Consider the following 19,437-nt stretch of genomic DNA (forward strand, 5'->3'; position numbering starts at 1 on the left):
GGATGGTAAGTGAATCTGGCTTCCCCATTGATTTTCCTTGTCAGAAGGTGACAAAAGGTGATCACATGACTCTAGGACATTGCAATTGTGGTAAATATATCAGTTAAGTGTCCAAACTTTGATCACATGACCATGGGAATGCTGCAACGGTTGTAAATGTGGAAAAACGGTCATAAGTCTCTTTGTTTAGTGCTGTTGTAACTTTGGTCACTAAATAAATTATTGTAAGTTGAGGACTACTTGTAATTTCCTTTTACTAGAAAAAGTAAATAAAACAATTGCAAGTTTCTGTAAATAGCAAAACATGAAGATTTATTTATGTATCTTGAATTTTTCTTAAACTGGGTGAAGAAATTATAACGTGCAAATTTTGGAAGAAAAGATTTGACATCAACATGATAGAATATATGCTCTATTGTGAAGCAACAATGCTTGTTGGGGAAAAAGTGGCAATGTAAAAGTTTTCTGCCCACTTTATTATACAGAAGTTAGTGATTGGTACGCCAAAAGATATTTATGTCAAATGTACATAATAAAGGAAGAAGAAACACTATTAGAAATCAATGAGTGTTAAATGAACATAAAGCAACAGGGACTAACCAGTTCAAAAGAAATTCACTGAGGTGATCTAGTGACAATGAAAGAGGATCAAACTGGAAATAAAACATTGTGAAATAAAAATGAATGGTCTGGGAAGGGAAATCATGAAAGCAGTGATTGGATAGATTTGATGAGATCCTCAAAAAAAGAAAAGATAAAAGGTTAAAAAATAAAACAATGCATGAAATAGTGTATGGATAGAGTGGAAATAAGCATATTTTGCAAGGATGATTATGAGTAATGTTGACATAAAATATTTTTAGTTATATTTCTTTTTTGTATTTCCTACCTTTATTTTTGTTTACCTACTCCCTTTCTATTGTTTGCATTTTATTGCATGCCCTAAAAGACAATATTGTCATGAGTATCTTTTATATATAGAAAACCCTTTGACCAGTCTCTCAGGTAGGAAAGAGAGGACACAGAATAGCGCATTTAAAAATAATACTCAGTCAGCCTACTATCTAAAAGGACATTGTGTAGTCTGCCATTTATTCTAATTCCTTATATCAAATTATTTTCTGAACATTTAATAAATAAAGCAACCAATACTCTTGTTATAAAAATAATATTTTGTTGCTACAGGTCCATTAACTGAACTGTCCTTCTTCTATTAGTTAAATAGTTGTGCTGATATTTCTTGAACAGTACTATAATAGTTTACCTGACTTTAGATAATTACTATGCTTTCAGTTATTTTAAATAAACTGTCAATATAGTTACAATTATAACAACATAACAAGTATATCAGCTCAACCAATGAATTGCTAAGGTTCATATCAAGACAAAACAAAACATTATTTTTCATATATAAAGCATGCGTTTTTAAGTTAGAATTTCTGGGTAGAATGAAATGAAACTGTCTCTTTGGATAATATGCTAAAAAAAGAAAATAAAACCTATAGAATTCTCTTCTGACAATGCCTTAGTTTTTAAAAAAAAAAATTAATAGGTAGTCAATTAAGACAGTGAGGGGTTGCCTCTGAGCTTTACCTGGTTCTCACTGATGTTACCTAGTTTTGGTAATGAAAAGTCTCAGAAAGCACCAAGGAGCCCTTATTTCAACCCTGAGCTAGAAATATCCTCCTTTATTAATTAAGACAGTCTCAACAGAATGGCATATTTTCATTGGCTATGTAAAATGAGAAATATATAACTCCTTAAATGTAGAAATAAATGAATTTTGAACGTTTCAAAATATTGGTTATTAGATGAATAACTAAACTATAAATTCCAGTTAAGCTTCTCAACATCTTTAAATAAAGGAAATATTAAATATTAAAGGACAGCTAAATTTTCACTTGATGGTACACATCATTCTTTTTAGCTGTTATAATTTGCAGAATCCCTGTCCCTTTGTGCAGTAACTATGGCTGGATTCATACAATACGCTAAATTCAAATTAACACCTGTTGTGGCCACATAACAAGCAAAGCCCTATATGTATATTATGTGTGTGTGGCCACAACAGGTGTTAATTTATATATAAACCCTATTATGGTTTACCGTGTTAAATCAACAGATTACCATATCCCCAGCACACTGCATGAATCCAGCTTTGGAAACAGTACCTGTATTTCATATTGTTTTTATTACAAAAACCTAAAGCCATGCTTTTAAAGAAACTATAATTTGTATTTTAGAAGAAAGTTTTTATCGTAGAAACAAATAGGCAACACGATTGTTTATGCCTCCATGGGGAGAAGCGGATGGGAGGGAGGATTCATTCAAAGAAGTGATTACTTTTGACAAGTGCAGCGGGGCTCTGCTCTGGACTAGGGCGAAAACTTCCCATCATTTTCTCCAGGCGAGGCTTTAGGATTTACTACCTCTCTTGTTAACTGCTTTTGAAATGTTTGGGGTGCCTGTTTTTTTGTTTCCCCTAACGAGCTGACGAAGGGGAAAAAAGAAAACCCGGAAAACAGATAAAACCACCCACAAATTCCTGGGAAGAACCCACCACATCCACCCGAAACAGGGGGAAAGGCTCGCAGGGGGGACGGGTGGGAACTCAGAGAAAAGAGGGTTAGTAGGTCAGAGGCAGCCCAGGGGCTGGTGGGGAGGGCCGGTCTCTTTCCCCTCGGGAAGAGACGGGAAGGCCGGTGAGAAGCGGGCGGCAGAGCCAAAGAGGAACCAGAAGGGAGGCAGGCGAACAGCCCCGAGTCCTAGGCAGGAGAGCCGCAGAGACCGGGGGCTTCGGCCAAAAGAATCTCGCCCAGCAGCTCCGGAGCCACACAAAGGGGACGCGCCGCGGCCTCCAGCCTTCCTTTCCCGCGAGCGCCGCTTGTTTTTCCGGAGCCTAGCCAAGCCCGGCCCCTCACCCTGAACTTACCCAGCCAGCCCCGCTGCTGCTGCTGCTGATCCTCCGCCTCCTGCAGCCGCGGCCGCGCTCAGTCCCCGTCGCCGCCACTGCCCCCCGCGCCGTCGGCGTTGCCGCCACTGTTGCCGCTCACTTCGCTCGCTCGCTCGCTCCCAAGCGATCCCGCCGCTGTCGCAAAAGCTGAGCTTCTCGGCCGCCGAGCGAGGCCGACGGAGCGACAACCAGGCCGCGGCGCTTTACGGCAGCCTTTCGGCGAGGTTCTTCTTTCTTCCACGTGGATCGGCCAGAAGGAGAGGAGAGTCGCCTCCGGCCGCCATGAAACGACCGAGTGAGTAGCGCAGCGGCTATTGGGGGCACAAACAGGGGTGGGCCGGTAACAGAAGTAGGCCGATCGGTTAATAATTCGCGACTGAGGGAAGGAGCTCCGTCTCTCCTGGGCCTTTGCTTCGCGAGTCGTTCCGGCCAAAATCGATCGGGATCGGGAGGGCCGCTTGCCCTCCACAAGTCATGAAGTGTAAAGTCGTCTTCTGGAGAGGCTCCTGCGATCTAAGGCCCACCTGATCCAACCTGATGTTCTCCTCCGTACGTGTTGGATGGCTCTTCCGTAGCCAGCGGAGCACACGAGGGAGGGAGATTGGAGGAGAGTCTGTGGGTAACATCGAGGTTTTCACTCATCCAGCTCATGGTTGTCCCAAAGGTGCTGTTAATATAACCTTTATATTATTTATATATTTATTATAGTATAACCTTTGGGACAAATAAATAAAATAAATAAAATTGGGGCATGCATAAGTGCACCAGCATGCCTACCGTCCCTGTTCTACTGTCTCCATTTATTAGTACCCTTTTACTGTGTTCATATTTATACTTATACCTGTTATCTTTTACATGTTTGACAAATTAATTAATTAATTAATTTTTTAAAAAAACCAAAACAAACCATGAGCCTGGATGAGTGAAAACCTCCGTAGAAAGCAAGCCATGTTACCAACATTCTTCTCCCATCTCCAGCCCTCATGGGAAGAAACTTCTTCAGCTTCAGAATTGGATGAGAAAAGTTTTCAAGGGGGAAAAAAAGTCCAGTTGCCTTTTGAATAGGACCTTTGAAGTAACATGACCTGCCGGCACACACACACACCCAAAGCTGATGCAAAATTAAGTAGCAAGAAGCAAATGAAAATTCTAAGCAGTCTAGAAGTGGGGCCCTAATTGTACTTCTTATTTTGATTTTCTAAGGATTTTGTTGTTCTGTATGGCTTTTAATATAACCAGAGATGAGTTAATTAAATTTCTACTTGTACTAGTGAATTCTGGTTGTTTTTTAAAAAAAGTTCAATGAATGGGAAAGCTTTCAATCTTAAAACCTATATAATGGAGGGAAATCATTGGGAAAAGCCAAGGATATTATATACTATGTCAGCTAACTATTTGTCTGTTTTACTTTAATGACCACAGACAATTAGCAATTGGGACTAATCCAAAATACTCAATGAGACTTAAATTTTAAGTACTACGGAGCAGGAAAAGATTACATTCCTAATCATATTGTATGTTCCTGTAAAGGCAGGATAAAATTGTAATATTACCTAAGTAATCTTGGTCTGTTCAGACATTTTATTTCCTATTATTAAATTATGTTCTAGATTCATAGCTGTGGAAAAGTAGTGTGGCACACATTTCAGTTGTCCAATATATGGTGATAGAATTTAACTTTTTTGCATTTTTGCCTTTCAGAGTTAAAGAAAGCTAGTAAGGCGCATGACCTGCCACAAACGGTATAAAATACAGAAAAAGGTAATATGTATTTTGAATTAATTTCTATTTAAAACAAGTATGGATTTTGCTGTTCCCATTGTGTATCCCAGTTGTCTGTCCTTGTTTACAGTTGTTCGCTACAAAGAAGAAAGGTTATTTGAATGCTTTTATGAGAAGTATGGAAAGAACATAAAGTTCATGTTATAATTAACTATTCAGTGGTATAGTTCTTGCTTCAGAAATGTTTCGTTCAACATTTCATTTCCATTCTTCTTGAATTCTTCCTGTCTTCAGTTTAATGACTCTTTGTCATCATCAGTATCAGTTACCTTCACAAAGAAGTAGAAAAGTGCCATGCTTTCTTTACAACCTATTTTTGTTATAACGTTAAATAACATTGCAGAATTTTATTTAAAAAAGAAGTTCCGTTATTTTTTGTTCATAACCTCCACAGTAGTCAACAAATGTTGAGTATATCTCTGTTTCTCTCAAAAATTTAAAATATCCTGCAATGCTCCTGTGAATTTGCTGGGATACCTTGGTGCACAGTTTGGAATGTACAGTTATAAACTAAAGTTTTTAGAATTCATGATTAGGAATAAGCTGTTATAGTGTGTGTCATACTTTTGATAAAGAATAGAAAGAAGGACTGTACAAGTAAAAGGTTTCAAAGCTCCAGAAATCAGAATAAAAATTAGTATTTTGTTTAGCATCCATAGCTGACTAAAATAGCAAAGATAAGATATACTGCAATCCAAATTTGTGTGCCTTTCTTCTATTTTCTTTGAAAGATATGCTGCCTCATTTGTGTTCCGATAATTAATTGCCTACCATATTTATTAAAATATCTCCCTTAGAAGCTTAGAATATGTAGTGTGTTAAAGTCTCTGTATGAAAAGGAAAGCGAGATAAAAAAAATCCATAGTAGTAAAGTTGGCCACTGTTTTTTATAGGTACGAGAACACAATAAAAAACTTCGAAAGGAAGGCAAGAAACATAAACACAAGAAGCCAAAGAAAGATCCTGGCATTCCCAATGCTGCCCCATTTAAAGAAGAGATTCTTCGGGAAGCTGAACATAGGAAGCAACAGGTAAAATGATTTAAACTTTGGTGTGTAGCCATATAAAATTGGAAATCAACCATTTTTTTATTAAAAGCAGAAGTGATACTTTGCGCACCTATCAGGAGTTTTAAAACCATTATTCCGGGTTTTCTGGGATTACAGAAAAAAGTAATATGCAGTTTTGTATATCCATCTATATCTGCTAAAATTATTAAAACATTTTATGCCACATGTCATGCAGTGCATAATTATGCAGTTCTGTACAGTGAAATTCTGTAACCAGATAAACATTAGAAGAATGGTCATAATTAGTTTTAAAGCAAGGTCAAGAGGGTTCTAATTGTCATAGTGTATAAGAACATATTTATATTTTGTGCTAATAGCGTGAAGAATTGAAACAGAAGCAAAAACTTGCTCGTCAGAAGGAACTAGCAAAGAAACGCAAACAACAAGCAAGTACCAAGGATACCGGTGATGAGGTATGAATTTTTAGAAAAGCACTACATTCAGATTGTGCTGGTCAGTAGAAGGAATATTTCATTAACTTGAAAAAATCACATTTATTCCTTTCAGATAATTGTCCCCTGAGCCTCTGTATCTGTACCTATATCTAGTCATGGGGTGGGCGATCCAGCCCATGGCTGCTCTTGAATGAAGTACACAACCAAGACCCACCCCTTTTTCCTATGTTGTTTAGCATCTATTTGAAAATGCTATGGGAGATCATTATTCAGTTTGGAATATGGTATTATGAGTGAACTGATTCTATTCAAGTCTTGAACCAGTATCTGCAGGCTATAGGGATAGGGTGAGGAAAACCAAGCTCAGATTAAATCTACCTGGTTGTGTAAGCATCTTGACTGTTTGGGAATATTGTGTCTCATGGTTGTTCTAGTTAGGTGCTATTCCACCTGAAGGAGCACATCTGACATTTGAGAATTCCCTTGATTTTTGGTCAGGGGCTTTTATTCAGCTTCAGATGATGCACAGATTACCACTTGTTCTGGACCAGAAATCCTTAGTGACACTAACTCATGCCTTGATCACCACATTATAGGATTCTTATGTGGTGCTGCCTTTATAGACAATGTGCTATAACTAGTGCAGAATATAGTAACTAGACAACTTATACTGAAGACCCATAATTGCAAAGTGGCCCCTCTTCTGCACTTGCTGCTCTGATTGCCAATACATTTTGGAACCTAATGCAAAACACTGATTATTGCAATAAAACTTTAGTCAATGTTTATTGTGTTATGTCAGGGATTTGCTTACTGTGATGTTCTTTGAATATCTAGGTGGGATCTACTTAAGGTTCTACCCCTATGGAAAGTAACGGGGAAAGGAATAGGCCAAAAGGCAGGTCAACTCTAATTGCCTCCTATGTAGTCAAACACACTGCTATTTCAGAAAACCATTCTATTTCAGCAGACTTTTGGCTCCTAATGAGGAATTGTGGGCAACCACTTAGTTTTACATTTTAGGCTGTTTCTTCAATGAACTTAAAAGTATTTTAGTTGGACTGGTTATATATTCTGTTTAGCACACTGCCAAGTGTCTAGATTAGGAGGCTATATAAATGCTGTAAATTAAAGAACAAACTTTTATCATTGCTCCCTGCTATTATAAGTGATAATTGGTTTCCTAATTTCTAAATTTTCTTCTGATTTTTTTCATTTATTTATAGAAATCAACTACAAAGCAAAAAACGCAATCTAACCACCAGGTCCAAAAAAATTCAAAGAAATCATTTTGTGAGGAGTTTAAAAAGGTGAGAAAATTTTTCAGATAAAAGAAATGCTATATTTATTTATTTTTAAGAGAGCTATTCGTTTGACAACTCGTGGTAGTTTTAAGAATTGCTTTGTTCTTCACATAAATCAGTTCTGCTCTTTGAGAAAAGGCATTAATGAAGATCTTCAGTATCCTACGTCTTAACTTTAGGTCTATGGAAATGTTTCTTTTCTTATAATAACTAGAAGTTTTAGTTGCTTTATAAATTTGTGAAATCATAAATTATATTTCTTCCCTGACAATAGTAATTTGAAATAGCAATAGGACTTAGACTTATATACCGCTTCACAGTGCTTTACCCTCTCTAAGCGGTTTACAGAGCCAGCATATTACCCCCAACAATCTGGGTCCTCGTTTTACCCACCTCATAAGGATGGAAGGTCTGGTGAAATTCGAAGTCCCAAATTGCAGTCATTTTTGGATACTGGATGCAATAACTATAGTATGATCTCTTGCCGGTGATTGGCAAAATATCGTCCTCTCTGCTTCATTTTTGTATCTTTCTTCTATCCTAGAGCAGGTGGAAGGTTCAGGGAAGGAGAGCACAAGGGGAATTCCCCAACCTGAGCAGAATACCGTTTTTCCCCCTAACATACTGCTTTTCAGTATATTCAAAGACAAAAGAATTACAATGATAAAAGTATTCTAGATATATTCCAAGCTATTATCTTTCTGTTTTATTAAGTTTTGAACATGTACATATTTTATTTTTATTTATATCCTACTTTTTTAATAAAGCTATTTGCAATTACCTTTAGCTGTATATTTAATGTTCCCAACCATTTTTTACCATGGTTTCTACTAAGAACACTGTGAGTTTGATATGGTTCTGAAAACTAAATCCTCAGAGAATGTTATATTACATTTTTTGGAGAAGCCTTTTTTAAGTCCATTTGAATAACTCTTAAATTAGCTTGATACCAAAATAGTACTGGGAATGTCATGACCCAGAAGCTTTCAAATCCAAATTAGTCTTATGGTCTCAAATGCCATATTGTTCTTTATTACTCTTTAGGTTATTGAGGCTTCAGATGTCATACTTGAAATCTTGGATGCTAGAGATCCTTTAGGCTGCAGATGTCCACAGGTTGAACAACTTATTGCTCAGTCTGAGGGAAGAAAAAAAATACTTTTGGTTTTAAATAAAATTGGTAAGTAAAATGAGTGATTTTTTTTACATACATTTTTCAGCTCTAATCATAGGCCAGTTAAGTCCAATGATTTGAAGATTGTGAAATTTAGAAATGGAGATTAGGAGACTTGCCCATTTTTATAAAATGCTAATAGAGGCTGGCTTGTATTTAAGGTTTAGAGTTTGATTATGCTGTTGATTATATTATCCTTTAAAACAATCCTTGAGTAGGATGTGAACTATGAGGAGATTATGAAAAATGCTGACCTGCATCTGGAGACTGTCAGATCCAACTCTGAGCTCACTCTTCCTGCTAAGGAGGCATAACCGATTCTAGTCATTCTCATCCCATATGTTTGGAAACACCAGTGGTGGGTTACGACCGGTATGCCCCGGTACAGGTGTACTGGTGCCTGCCAGCAGCATCAGGTACTGCTCTGGTATGGTGCTCCGGAGGGCCCACCCACGCTCCTTACAGGTATTTGAAATTTTTGGGGTTTCCGCGCACAGAGCGTACGGCGCTTGCGCAACACTCCGCCAAGCAGTTGGGGCATCACGGGCAGTATGTACGCATGCACGTGCGCTGCATGCATTCATGTAGGTGCCCGGCCCCGTTGCACCGTACCGGTTGCAGCGGGATCCAGAACCCTCCACTGAGAAACACCTAGGTTGAAGACATGCAATGTTTAGATCTTGTGAAAATCTTCACAAGCATTTTGCCTTCTAAGCTGCTGGCGGGCACACAGGGCATTACTCCCATTTAATGTGGCCGTGTGTTGAAAGAAACTGAAATAAAGCTGACTATGGAAAGGCTTTTATTGAAGTATTGATTAAATTATGCTTCATTCTGTTCTGAATTTAAACCTCAAAATTGTATTGATCTGCCTGGATGTATATCTCAAGCTCAGAATACATGTGGTTCACTGAAGAGTTTAGAATTGCCTCTGGAATTACCTATATATAGCTGTGAATATCCTCTGGAGCATTGTACCTTTTCTTAACTACTAAATTTGCAATGTTGTGCATAACAAAGAATATTTTCTATGTTAATCAAGCAGTCATGTGAAATAGCAACTATTTTGGCTGCTGGGTGTTATTTTTGTCTATTTTCATATCTTTCATATTTATTGATTGTCCAATAAATTTAATTATTTAATAGCCTTTACTGGTTTCTGTACTTTTCAAGATCTATGGCTATAGTTAACCATTTTAATAGGTTCATGCTGGCAGCTTCATGAAGTAAATAATGTGTCTCGTAATACTTTTGAGAAACATGGCTAAATTTGAATCCAATGAAATAGAATCTTATCATTGCACCAGCCACAGTAGGGATTATGGGTAATGGCACTTTCAATGTGAAAGCAACAGAAATAATGGGATCCACAACTCTTAGACATTCATTTCTATTTTAAAATTGCATCAGAATAGGACATGGAATATTTACTGCAATTAATTAATTACTTGCAGTAATAATTTCTTACTGCAAGTAGGCAAAAGTGTTCTTTATATAATATACATCTAATAATCCTCCAAGACTTTAGAGAAATAAAGTCACTTCAAATAGTTTTGAGTATTTAGTGAGTAGCTCACAAATGTTGATGCCATAACAATCATAACACACTGGCTTTCTAGATGTAAACCTGAAAGTGCATGAGGAGTTTGGTAGTATCTTTTCTGGCTAACATATTTTATTAAACAGTAAGGGGTTTTGTGAGCTGCAACTTACTTTATCCGACACCTTAATAATATTTGTTGGGAAATGGTCTGCCAAGTTCCTTCTGATTTTTTTTTCTCCATACACTAACACAGTTCTCTTACTCAAAGTTTGAAAAGCATGGATTGTCACCCAAAAGCATATTTTTACAGCAAGCTTCTGCATGTTTTTTCTCCTAGATCTGATACCAAAAGAAAACTTAGAGAATTGGTTAAATTATTTAAATAAAGATCTTCCAACTATTGCTTTTAAATCTGCAATGCAGATAAAAGACAGAACTGTGGTAAGACATATTTTCCTGTCTTCTGTAATACCAGCCAATCTGCTTTTTTTAATATTATATACAAACTATTAATAAGACCAAAGATAATACTAAATCTTTTCCTCCTGTTTAATAAATGATTAAATTAGTATTCCTGAAGATACAGTGATCATACATTCTGTAGAGGTAAGTGTGCATAGATTGTATTGCCAATATCATATATTAAACAAGCCATTTAAACTACTGAATCCAACCCACTTTTCATACAGGAAACTAAATCAAAGTATTTCCATGCAAAAGAGTGGAAATTGATTATACTACTGTATGATACTACCATTATTGTTAGATAGAAAAAAGTTTCTTTTCATTTGAAATAAGTAAGGGCTAATATTACCAGGCAGAAGATAATAGTTGTACTTGCTTCCTCAATTGTGTTGTTTCTTTATTAATAACTAAAATTCTTTTGATTAGAAAACTTGGGGGAAAATAAACATAGATGCTTAAACAAAGTTACGGACAAGAGAGATTGGGTATCATATAAAATAGTTCTGGGGTTTTTATGACTGTACTTATTTTAAAATTAATTATCTGGGGTTTTGTGCCTTTCCATTTTATATATGATAACTGAATAAAGTTAATGTCCAAAATTTCAGCAATATTATATAAAGATTCCTAACTTTTGCTATTTTCTACAATTGAAGGAATTGTGCCAAGTAGTACTACAGATGGAATGTTCTGCTTTTCATTTAGATAAAAATCCATAAATTAATTTCTCTTTTTTATAGATTTCATGGATTTATTATAATTGATTCTTTGGCTTATATTCTTTTAGTAAAATGCTGCTTTTAACTTATCAGGCTCTGCCATATGGCTGTATCTTGTAGTCTATTCTGGTAGAAATATATTTCTCTGTGAAATAGATATTCTGCTGATCTTATTTTAAATTTACAGCAAGAAAAAAGAAAAACAAAGAAGAATGCTGCATACCTAGAATTATCAAGAGCAAACAAATGCTTTGGAAGTCAATGTCTCCTGAAACTTCTTCAAGAATATTGTATAACTAAAGATGAAGTTATACAGGTTGGGGTAGTAGGTAAGTTTGCCTTGCCCTTATGGAGTTCTGTGAATTATGTATAGTACACACTTGTATATAGTAAGGACTACTATGGAGATTCATACTTGAAAATATACATAAAATATTGTAATTGGTCACATTATACATTTTTATGATGAGGATGCCTGCTTATTTATAATACTGGAGTGAGAAATGAGGATATATGTTTTTATCTTAGTCTCATGGTGAAGACTTCAGATCCAACTCTGATCTTGCTCTATAGGCACTTTAAAAAGTGAAAACCCAATTGGCCGAAGTTAGTCTAACCAATATTTTCAAAGAATGCAACATTGTCCAAAATCAGAAGACGGAAAATGTACTTGCATTTTATTCTCCCACTCAGACCCTGTTATATTTCAAGCCTAAATGTAATAGCCAAATGAGAAGAAGAGGAAGTTGAAATAGGAACCCAACCTTTTCTGAATAAATATTTGTAATTTGAAGATGCTCTATTTACGTTCCTAGGTAGTGTGGGACTAAAAATTGAATCTTACTCTGATCTTCAAACTAATTCATGTTATGTCTTACAAAGGTTTTTGTTTTGTTTTGTTTTATGATGGGCTTTAGGTTTTCCAAACGTGGGGAAAAGCAGCATAATCAATAGTCTGAAAGAAATACGCACTTGCAACGTGGGACCAGAGAGAGGCCTAACAAAGTTAGTTTGCTTTAATAAGCAGTGTTAGAACAGCACACGCATAGCTATGCATGGGTTGGTCTTTGGGGTGCCTCAAGCAATCATCCCTCAGTCCTTCTCCCACAATCTTTCCTATAATCGTTGGGAGTGTACCCAATGTCTGCCACCACCCACTTTTTACAGAGAAAATTTCTTTCTGCATCTTTGTTAAGAGGAAAAGTGTGGGGAAAATTTGTTTTTCTTAACTTATCTGTAACTTATAGAGAATATGCAGCAGTTATACATTGAATTACTTAGATCAATTCATGATAATTCATGTCAGCTGTGACCAGGGGGGCCTTTGCCCAGGTTCGCCTGGTGCACCAATTGCGGCCCTATTTGGACCGGGAGGCACTTCAGACAGTCACTCATGCCCTCGTCATCTCAAGACTGGATTACTGTAATGCGCTCTACTTGGGGCTGCCCCTGAAAAGTGTTCGGAGACTGCAATTAGTCCAGAATGCAGCCACACGAGCGATTCTGGGTGTTCCAAGGTACACCCATATCACACCTATCCTCCGCGAGCTGCACTGGCTGCCCATTGGTCTTCGAGCACGATTCAAGGTGCTGGTCGTCACCTTTAAAGCCCTACATGGCCTAGGACCCGGGTATCTGCGAGACCATCTTCTGCCACATATCTCCCTCAGACCAATAAGATCGCACAGGATGGGCCTTCTCCGGGTGCCGTCAGCGGGACAATGCCGACTGGCGACGCCTAGGAGTAGGGCCTTCTCTGTTGCCACTCCGGCCCTGTGGAATGAGCTGCCCCCTGAGATCCGGGCCCTATCCACTCTCATGGCCTTTCGCAAAGCCATTAAAACCTGGCTTTTCTGGCAGACTTGGGGCTGTTGACTCCTTGATTGAGGTCCAGTCCCCTCCTGATTGGGTGTTTGTTGTGTTTCCCTTTTTAACCTTGTTGTGTCCAATTGTTTTTAATACTGCTTTTTAATCTTTTTTCATTTCTGTAAGCCGCCCGGAGTCCTCCGGGATTGGGCAGCATAGAAATTTAATAAATGAAATAAAATGAAATAAGAAAAAGTTTCATTTTAAAAAAATCCTGATTTAAAGTTAGCCTAGATAGCTATTTCCTTCAGTAGCTTCTTTCAAAGTTTTTCTCCAATCCTCCTGTGGATGACTACATTCCATTATTCTGCCATCTGTTTCCTCATAATTCTGGTTTTGGGTGCTCCTGATTCATCCCAATCATTATGTCTCTGTTCTGTTAAGGTCCGTACAAGCAGTACACATTGACAAACGTATCAAGATGTTGGATAGTCCGTGTATACTTGCAGCACCTTCATGCTCTGCTCTAGCTCTAGCACTGAGAAGCATCACATATGCTGAAAACCTAGTTGATTCAGTAGATGCTGTTCTGAAGCACTGTAGGAAACAGCAGGTAAAAATACTGTACAGTTTCACCATTTGATTGCAGCTGTTTTACGAACTTTTGATTAAACCTTATTTTCTATAATTTAGAGCAGTGTAGCTAGATGACACTATTCATTAATTTGGCATTATCAGTGAAATGAAATTTTACTGCTGAAAATACTATTTTGTTATTGTGTTGATTATATCTACAATAGAAGGGGATATTTATATTCTATTTATACAACAGAGAATATAATTGTGCTCAGTGTGCCATCATTTAAGGCAAGTGAGAAATGAGGATACTTGCTATGTCATACTGTTAACGATGATGACATCAGATCCAACTCTGATCTTGCTGTACCCTTAAATGGTGCTTTTTCCCCACTTTAGAAAAATAGTGACATATAAATGAATTGGAGGAGAAGAAGGCAACTGGCTATGTCCGGTTGGAAATCATCTAGGAATTTCTTCATACAAGAAAAAAATTCTGAGAATATAATATTTTGTGTTGGTTTTCTTTTATTATAGATCATGTTACACTATAATATCCCAGACTACAGGAATTCTCTGGAATTTTTAACTTTGCTCGCTCAAAAGAGAGGAATGTTGAAAAAAGGTGGTTTTCCTGATACAGAAGGTGCTGCTAAATTACTGCTCTGTGACTGGACAGGGTAAATATGGGGTCATTTAATTTACAATAAGACAAGCTTTTTGCTATAGTACTGAGATTTTTTTTAAATTTATATAAGACCTGTGCTTGGAAGACCAAACAGTAAATTTATCATGCATCTGTTTGAATTGTAAGATTGTTGTTCCTTCTTCTACCATACAGCTTGCTATAAGTGTAAAATTTCAGAGGTAGGGAAGAAGAATATTTACTAGGGATTGAGTCGGGGATTTTCCCATGCAAAATGTATATTATTGAATCTTAAATAAACAAGACTATTTACAGTTTTAAGTACGTTTTCCATGCTATGACATAAAAATAGTATTGCATGGTGAATATCAAAGAATGAGAATGTTAAGGGAGACACCAAGATAGTAATAAAACTTGAAGAGAACTTTATTAGAAAATTGTTCCTGAATGTACAGCATCAGGAGGGTACTACCCCAAACATCAGGTGAACCCAAATGGTAGGATTCCAGAACTCTACTCATGAGTACGTTGGTTAAAGGAGCACATCTTAAAGTATTTTTCCCCACTCTTCTGCCCTTTGGAATGTTTATCTCTGTTGAGATAATTAAGCAAAAGGAAATTAATATACCGTACTTTTTTGGAGTATAGGACACACTCCCCCGCTTAAAAGAGGGTAAAAATTTGGCTGTGTCTTATACACTGAATGTATACCTGCCGGCCATCACACTGGCCTCTGCCTTCCAGCAATGTGCCTCCTTGCAGCAAACAACCTGCTTGTTTTAGCTTCAGCACAGCCTGATTAACACAAGCAGCTGGTTATCGGTTGAATCGGCCTCCCAACCATCAGCTGTTTCAGCCTGCAGGGATTGCTGTTTCCGCCTCCACGCACCCCATTTTCAGCCTCTGCATCCCATTTTTGGCCTCTGCATGCCAAAAAGACAACCGGAGCGCCCAAAAGACAATCGGCTGCTTGTGCTAATCAGGCTGTGCTGAAACTGAAACGGGCTGTTTGCTGCAAGGAGGCAAATTGCTGGGAGGCAGAGGCAGATTTTTTTTTCTTGTTTTCCTCCCCAAAAGCTAGGTGTGTCTTATACTTTGGAGCGTCTTATACTCCGAAAAATATGGTATGTATTTACATTCATTGGAGTGCATTGGATTTATAAAAAAGTAAAAGGTACACACAGTGGAAAGCCATGCCTACTGCAGCTCAGTGGAAATACACATGGAAAAAAATACTAGTGCAGCTCAGGGTGGCAAACAAAAGTTTTTGTTGTGAAATTGATTAGGATTTTGTCAATATCAGTCAGCAACTGCCAGCAGAGGATTCAAATCAGCTAATTAAGGTCATTTGTTAACTTCCAGCTAGCACTCTTTAGGAAAGTGCTGTGCTGCAGGAAAAAAATCAACTGAGGAAAAGATTGTTTAGTCAACCTCTTTGCCCCGCATCTGACAAGATGAAGTCCTAATGGCTATATTGCTGAACCATATGGCTGTAATGGTCACAAGTACATACGTTGGTCGCTTAGTTAGTGTTTCATCACTGTCATAATTGCAAAGGGTCATTGTGAGTCGGTAAACAAGGATTACCTTATATGTATGTATATGCAGAAAGAAATTTAAGAGTTCGTTCAGCTGTTTCATCTAAGGGATTTCTATATTTCTGTTCAAGGGTGAAAATCTCTCCTAAATGTCCTTTTTTTTCAGTGCCAAAGTTAGTTACTATTCCCGCCCTCCTGAACCATGGGTTCTGTCCCCACATCTTTCCAAGGAAGGAATAGCAACAATACAGGAGGATTTTAATTTTGAGGAACTGGAAGAAGATAACAAAAATACTGTAAACGGTGAGATTAGTCTAACCTAACCCTCTCATTTTATATACATATAAGAGCAAAATCCATAATGACCTAGTATAAATTACTGAATGGTTTACATATTACAGAACAGCCTTTTCCCAGAGGCTATGTTTGACTTCCATGAAAAAAATATTAGATATGTTGGATATGTTTCACATTTCAGGAAAAACAAAGTTTAATCCCTACAAAGATACCAGCATATCCTGCAACTTAATCCCCAAATTACAATTAGTTTATATAGGAATGTTAACTCTTTTCTCCATCTACTGCTTTCTCCTACATAAAATTATTTATATATGCTAGAAATAATTAAACTTATTTAAGTTTAATTCAGTGCTCTTTTGCTTGAAATAGCTTATCCCAGGGGTCAGCAAACTTAAACACTCAGAGTCATTTGGACCCGTTTCCCACAGAAAACACCAGGAGTCACAAAGGTCCTAAACGGAAGCCCCCTGTTCAATTCTGGAGCTGACCGAAGTGCAGTTCCCACACCATAGTCTCCTCCTAGCGCGGCGTACTTTTTCGTCTACCTATCATAACCGAAAGCCCTATCAATTGTGGAGACAACTGGAAAACCCTCCCCTTGCGCACTGTGCTTCTCTCAAAATTGTGGTGCCGACCGGTGATGGAGCCACGGCAGAGGGAGGAAAAAGCCACATGCAGCTCCAGAGCCGCAGTTTGCTGGCCCCTGGCTTATCCTGACTGGTTGAGCTTTATTTAAAAATGCAAATTTATAGAGCTAATCGTCTTATGAACATTGCAGTTCATCAGGAGTTATAAGTAATTTTTATTTGTGGTACTTGGGGGGGGAGGAAGGTATAACTTTTCCTTGTGGAAGGGTGTTTCTAATTGTCTTTTCTGGTTTCTCTTCATATTAACTATTCGTCTAGAAGTACATACTTGGCTTTATGTTTGATTTAAGGTCTGTTTATAATACTACAATTAAAATCTGACATTTTAAGAAATTCCGGAATTTTGGGTGGGAGTTGGGTGGCTTTAGAGATGTGATAAATAAGTATTAGGAGTATTCATAGCAAGAAAAACATAGTCATAAGTAGCTTTGGGGAAGTTTATAACTTTGAACAGTTGCTAAGCGATAGGCCATAAACCAATGATTACATGCTAATGTTCCTCCATTTATTTATTTTCCACATTAGTTAAAAAAATAGCAAATAGTCTTGCTAATTAGCAGTCTTGCTAACAAACTCATAATCTTAAAAGTGTTCCAACAGAATTCATTTCTATGGCAGTTTATCTTTTGGCAAAATGCCCTAGAAAGTTCTGCTTGTTCAGTCTCTTAAGGGAGTATTTCTTTTTTAGCTAACAAGTACCCTAACCAGGCAAGCACCATTGTCTTCCAATCTCCTGGCTTCACGGATGGCATCATGGAAGATAATGAACAGCCAGAGGAAGGCCTGGAATCAGAGAATGCAGAAGAAAATGATGAAGAATTAACTGAAGAAGAAATGGAAGAAGATGAAAGTGATCTTGATGAAGTGGAAGAGGTAACTTGAATTTTAAGATGTTTAAGGATGCTCTCCAGTGAGATCTTTCATTGGACGAATTGTTTCTCCTGTGACTGAACCAGGAGGAATACATTTTGTACTGTGTGCAAGGAAGGAGAAAGAAGGCATGCTACATAGGCAAGCCTGTTCAAGTTCATTTGTAATATTAAGCAATTTCAAAATACAGTTTGTGAATACATCCCTCAGATTTTGAAGGATGGAGGTTTAGGTATTTGAAACCCTGTTAATACAGAATATATTTTAATTCCTATCTTTAAAATTGAGAACTACTAACCTAGAGTATATAAGGAAGGTATAAGCACTGCATTTGGTTTTCCTATATCAGTAATGTTGATACAGCAATTATTAATCTTGTTTTAGGAAAGTGACCAATTAAAGAGTAGTCAAACTCCCTCTGAAGAATTGAAAGCAAAGAATGAAAATTTGGACATGTTACCTACAGGTATTTATTAAACCTACAAATTTCACAGGAGTAAATATTTAAATAGAAACCCTCTCAAAATATTCTGAACTTTTTTTCCCCCTTTAGATGAAAAACAACTCAAAACCAGTGACCTGGATGATGCCTATGACTTCAATACAGATTACATGTGAAGAAAATATTACAAAATTTAAAGTATTTTTCACATTTTGGAATGCATTCTTAATCTGTTTTTGTAGTTACTGAACACCAGACTCTTGTAAATATTTTGAAAATAGCTGATAAGGAAAGATACTTTTTGATGTAGTAAATTTTGTTCTGAAAATGCGTTGATCACATGAACTACAAGCAGAAGTAAAACCAGTGTTTTACAAAAGCAGAATGAAGCAACAATTCAGACTACAAGCTGTGTAGGGACTTGTGATGATTAAGGATAACAAAGGACTTTCTACTTTCCAAACTGGAAAAAATTGAACTGAATTGCAGAAAATACTATGGTGGAATGGAAATTATTTTTCTTGGGATTTTTTTCCCCTTCTCCCTATAATAGTAAACTTAGCACTAAGATGAAAGTTGCAGCCTATAAAAAGTAAAGAAACAGGTAAACATTGCTTCTTTCCTGAATTATGCATTTTTCATAATTCTGTAGCCTCAGTTCCATCTTAATAAGGCATAATTATGTTGTATACAGGAATACATAATGCAGGTTCCTGAGGAACATATATGTGTAAATAAAAAATATATCCAAAAAATGTAAATATATTTTGACGTCTTCGTGCTCAATATGTATAAGCAGTACAGCCATATAGAATAGGAACTCTTACAGGAAATCCAGATTTTTTTTAATGATATAATTGCATATCTTTATCTCATTTCTCTGGGTGTATATTCAGAGGCAAGAATATAACCTGTAATGCAGTACAGCCAAAGTCCCTTTCCACCCACTATTTACAATTGTTTCTGTTTTCAGCCACCATTTCATGTTTCAGATGAATATAGACATAATGAATAGATTTACAAGGTTTACTTAATTCCTGATAATTAGAAAGTCAAAAGTGGTTCAGCCTTTTTTGAACAAGAATCATACTTAACTTTTAGATGGCCCACCAGAAGTCACATTCTTCTATGTGACACATAATATTTCTGTAATACGTTTCTCCTGTTGCATTGTAGTTTAACAGCAACTTTTGGAGGAGACGCTTGG

The 19,437-nt window shown here is 37.0% G+C and overlaps 2 protein-coding genes and 2 non-coding genes across 4 annotated transcripts in view; 3 read left to right on the forward strand and 1 right to left on the reverse strand.

Moving 5' to 3' along the window:
- The window catches only part of PBRM1 (polybromo 1), a 60,355-nt gene extending 57,340 nt beyond the window's left edge, over positions 1-3,015 (reverse strand). The window contains 1 exon segment of the mRNA XM_032209185.1: positions 2,933-3,015. The gene's annotated coding sequence lies outside the window, so the exon portion shown is untranslated.
- GNL3 (G protein nucleolar 3) lies at positions 2,943-18,665 on the forward strand. Its single transcript, XM_032209189.1, is given in 16 exon segments — positions 2,943-3,248; positions 4,655-4,674; positions 4,676-4,714; positions 5,629-5,766; positions 6,123-6,218; positions 7,427-7,510; positions 8,549-8,684; positions 10,559-10,662; positions 11,593-11,734; positions 12,323-12,410; positions 13,656-13,824; positions 14,325-14,467; positions 16,138-16,274; positions 17,607-17,791; positions 18,173-18,254; positions 18,342-18,665. Coding segments are annotated over 16 exon segments (1,641 nt in total). The 5' UTR covers positions 2,943-3,235; the 3' UTR covers positions 18,407-18,665.
- Positions 8,902-8,977, forward strand: LOC116505132. The gene has a single exon (XR_004254914.1). It is a non-coding gene; the product is annotated as a small nucleolar RNA SNORD19 (small nucleolar RNA).
- On the forward strand, positions 14,085-14,159 carry LOC116505133. The gene has a single exon (XR_004254915.1). It is a non-coding gene; the product is annotated as a small nucleolar RNA SNORD19 (small nucleolar RNA).
- Positions 18,666-19,437: the final 772 nt, after the last annotated feature.

The sequence above is a fragment of the Thamnophis elegans genome, chromosome 2, assembly GCF_009769535.1.
Source record: "Thamnophis elegans isolate rThaEle1 chromosome 2, rThaEle1.pri, whole genome shotgun sequence".
Taxonomy (NCBI): domain Eukaryota; kingdom Metazoa; phylum Chordata; class Lepidosauria; order Squamata; family Colubridae; genus Thamnophis; species Thamnophis elegans.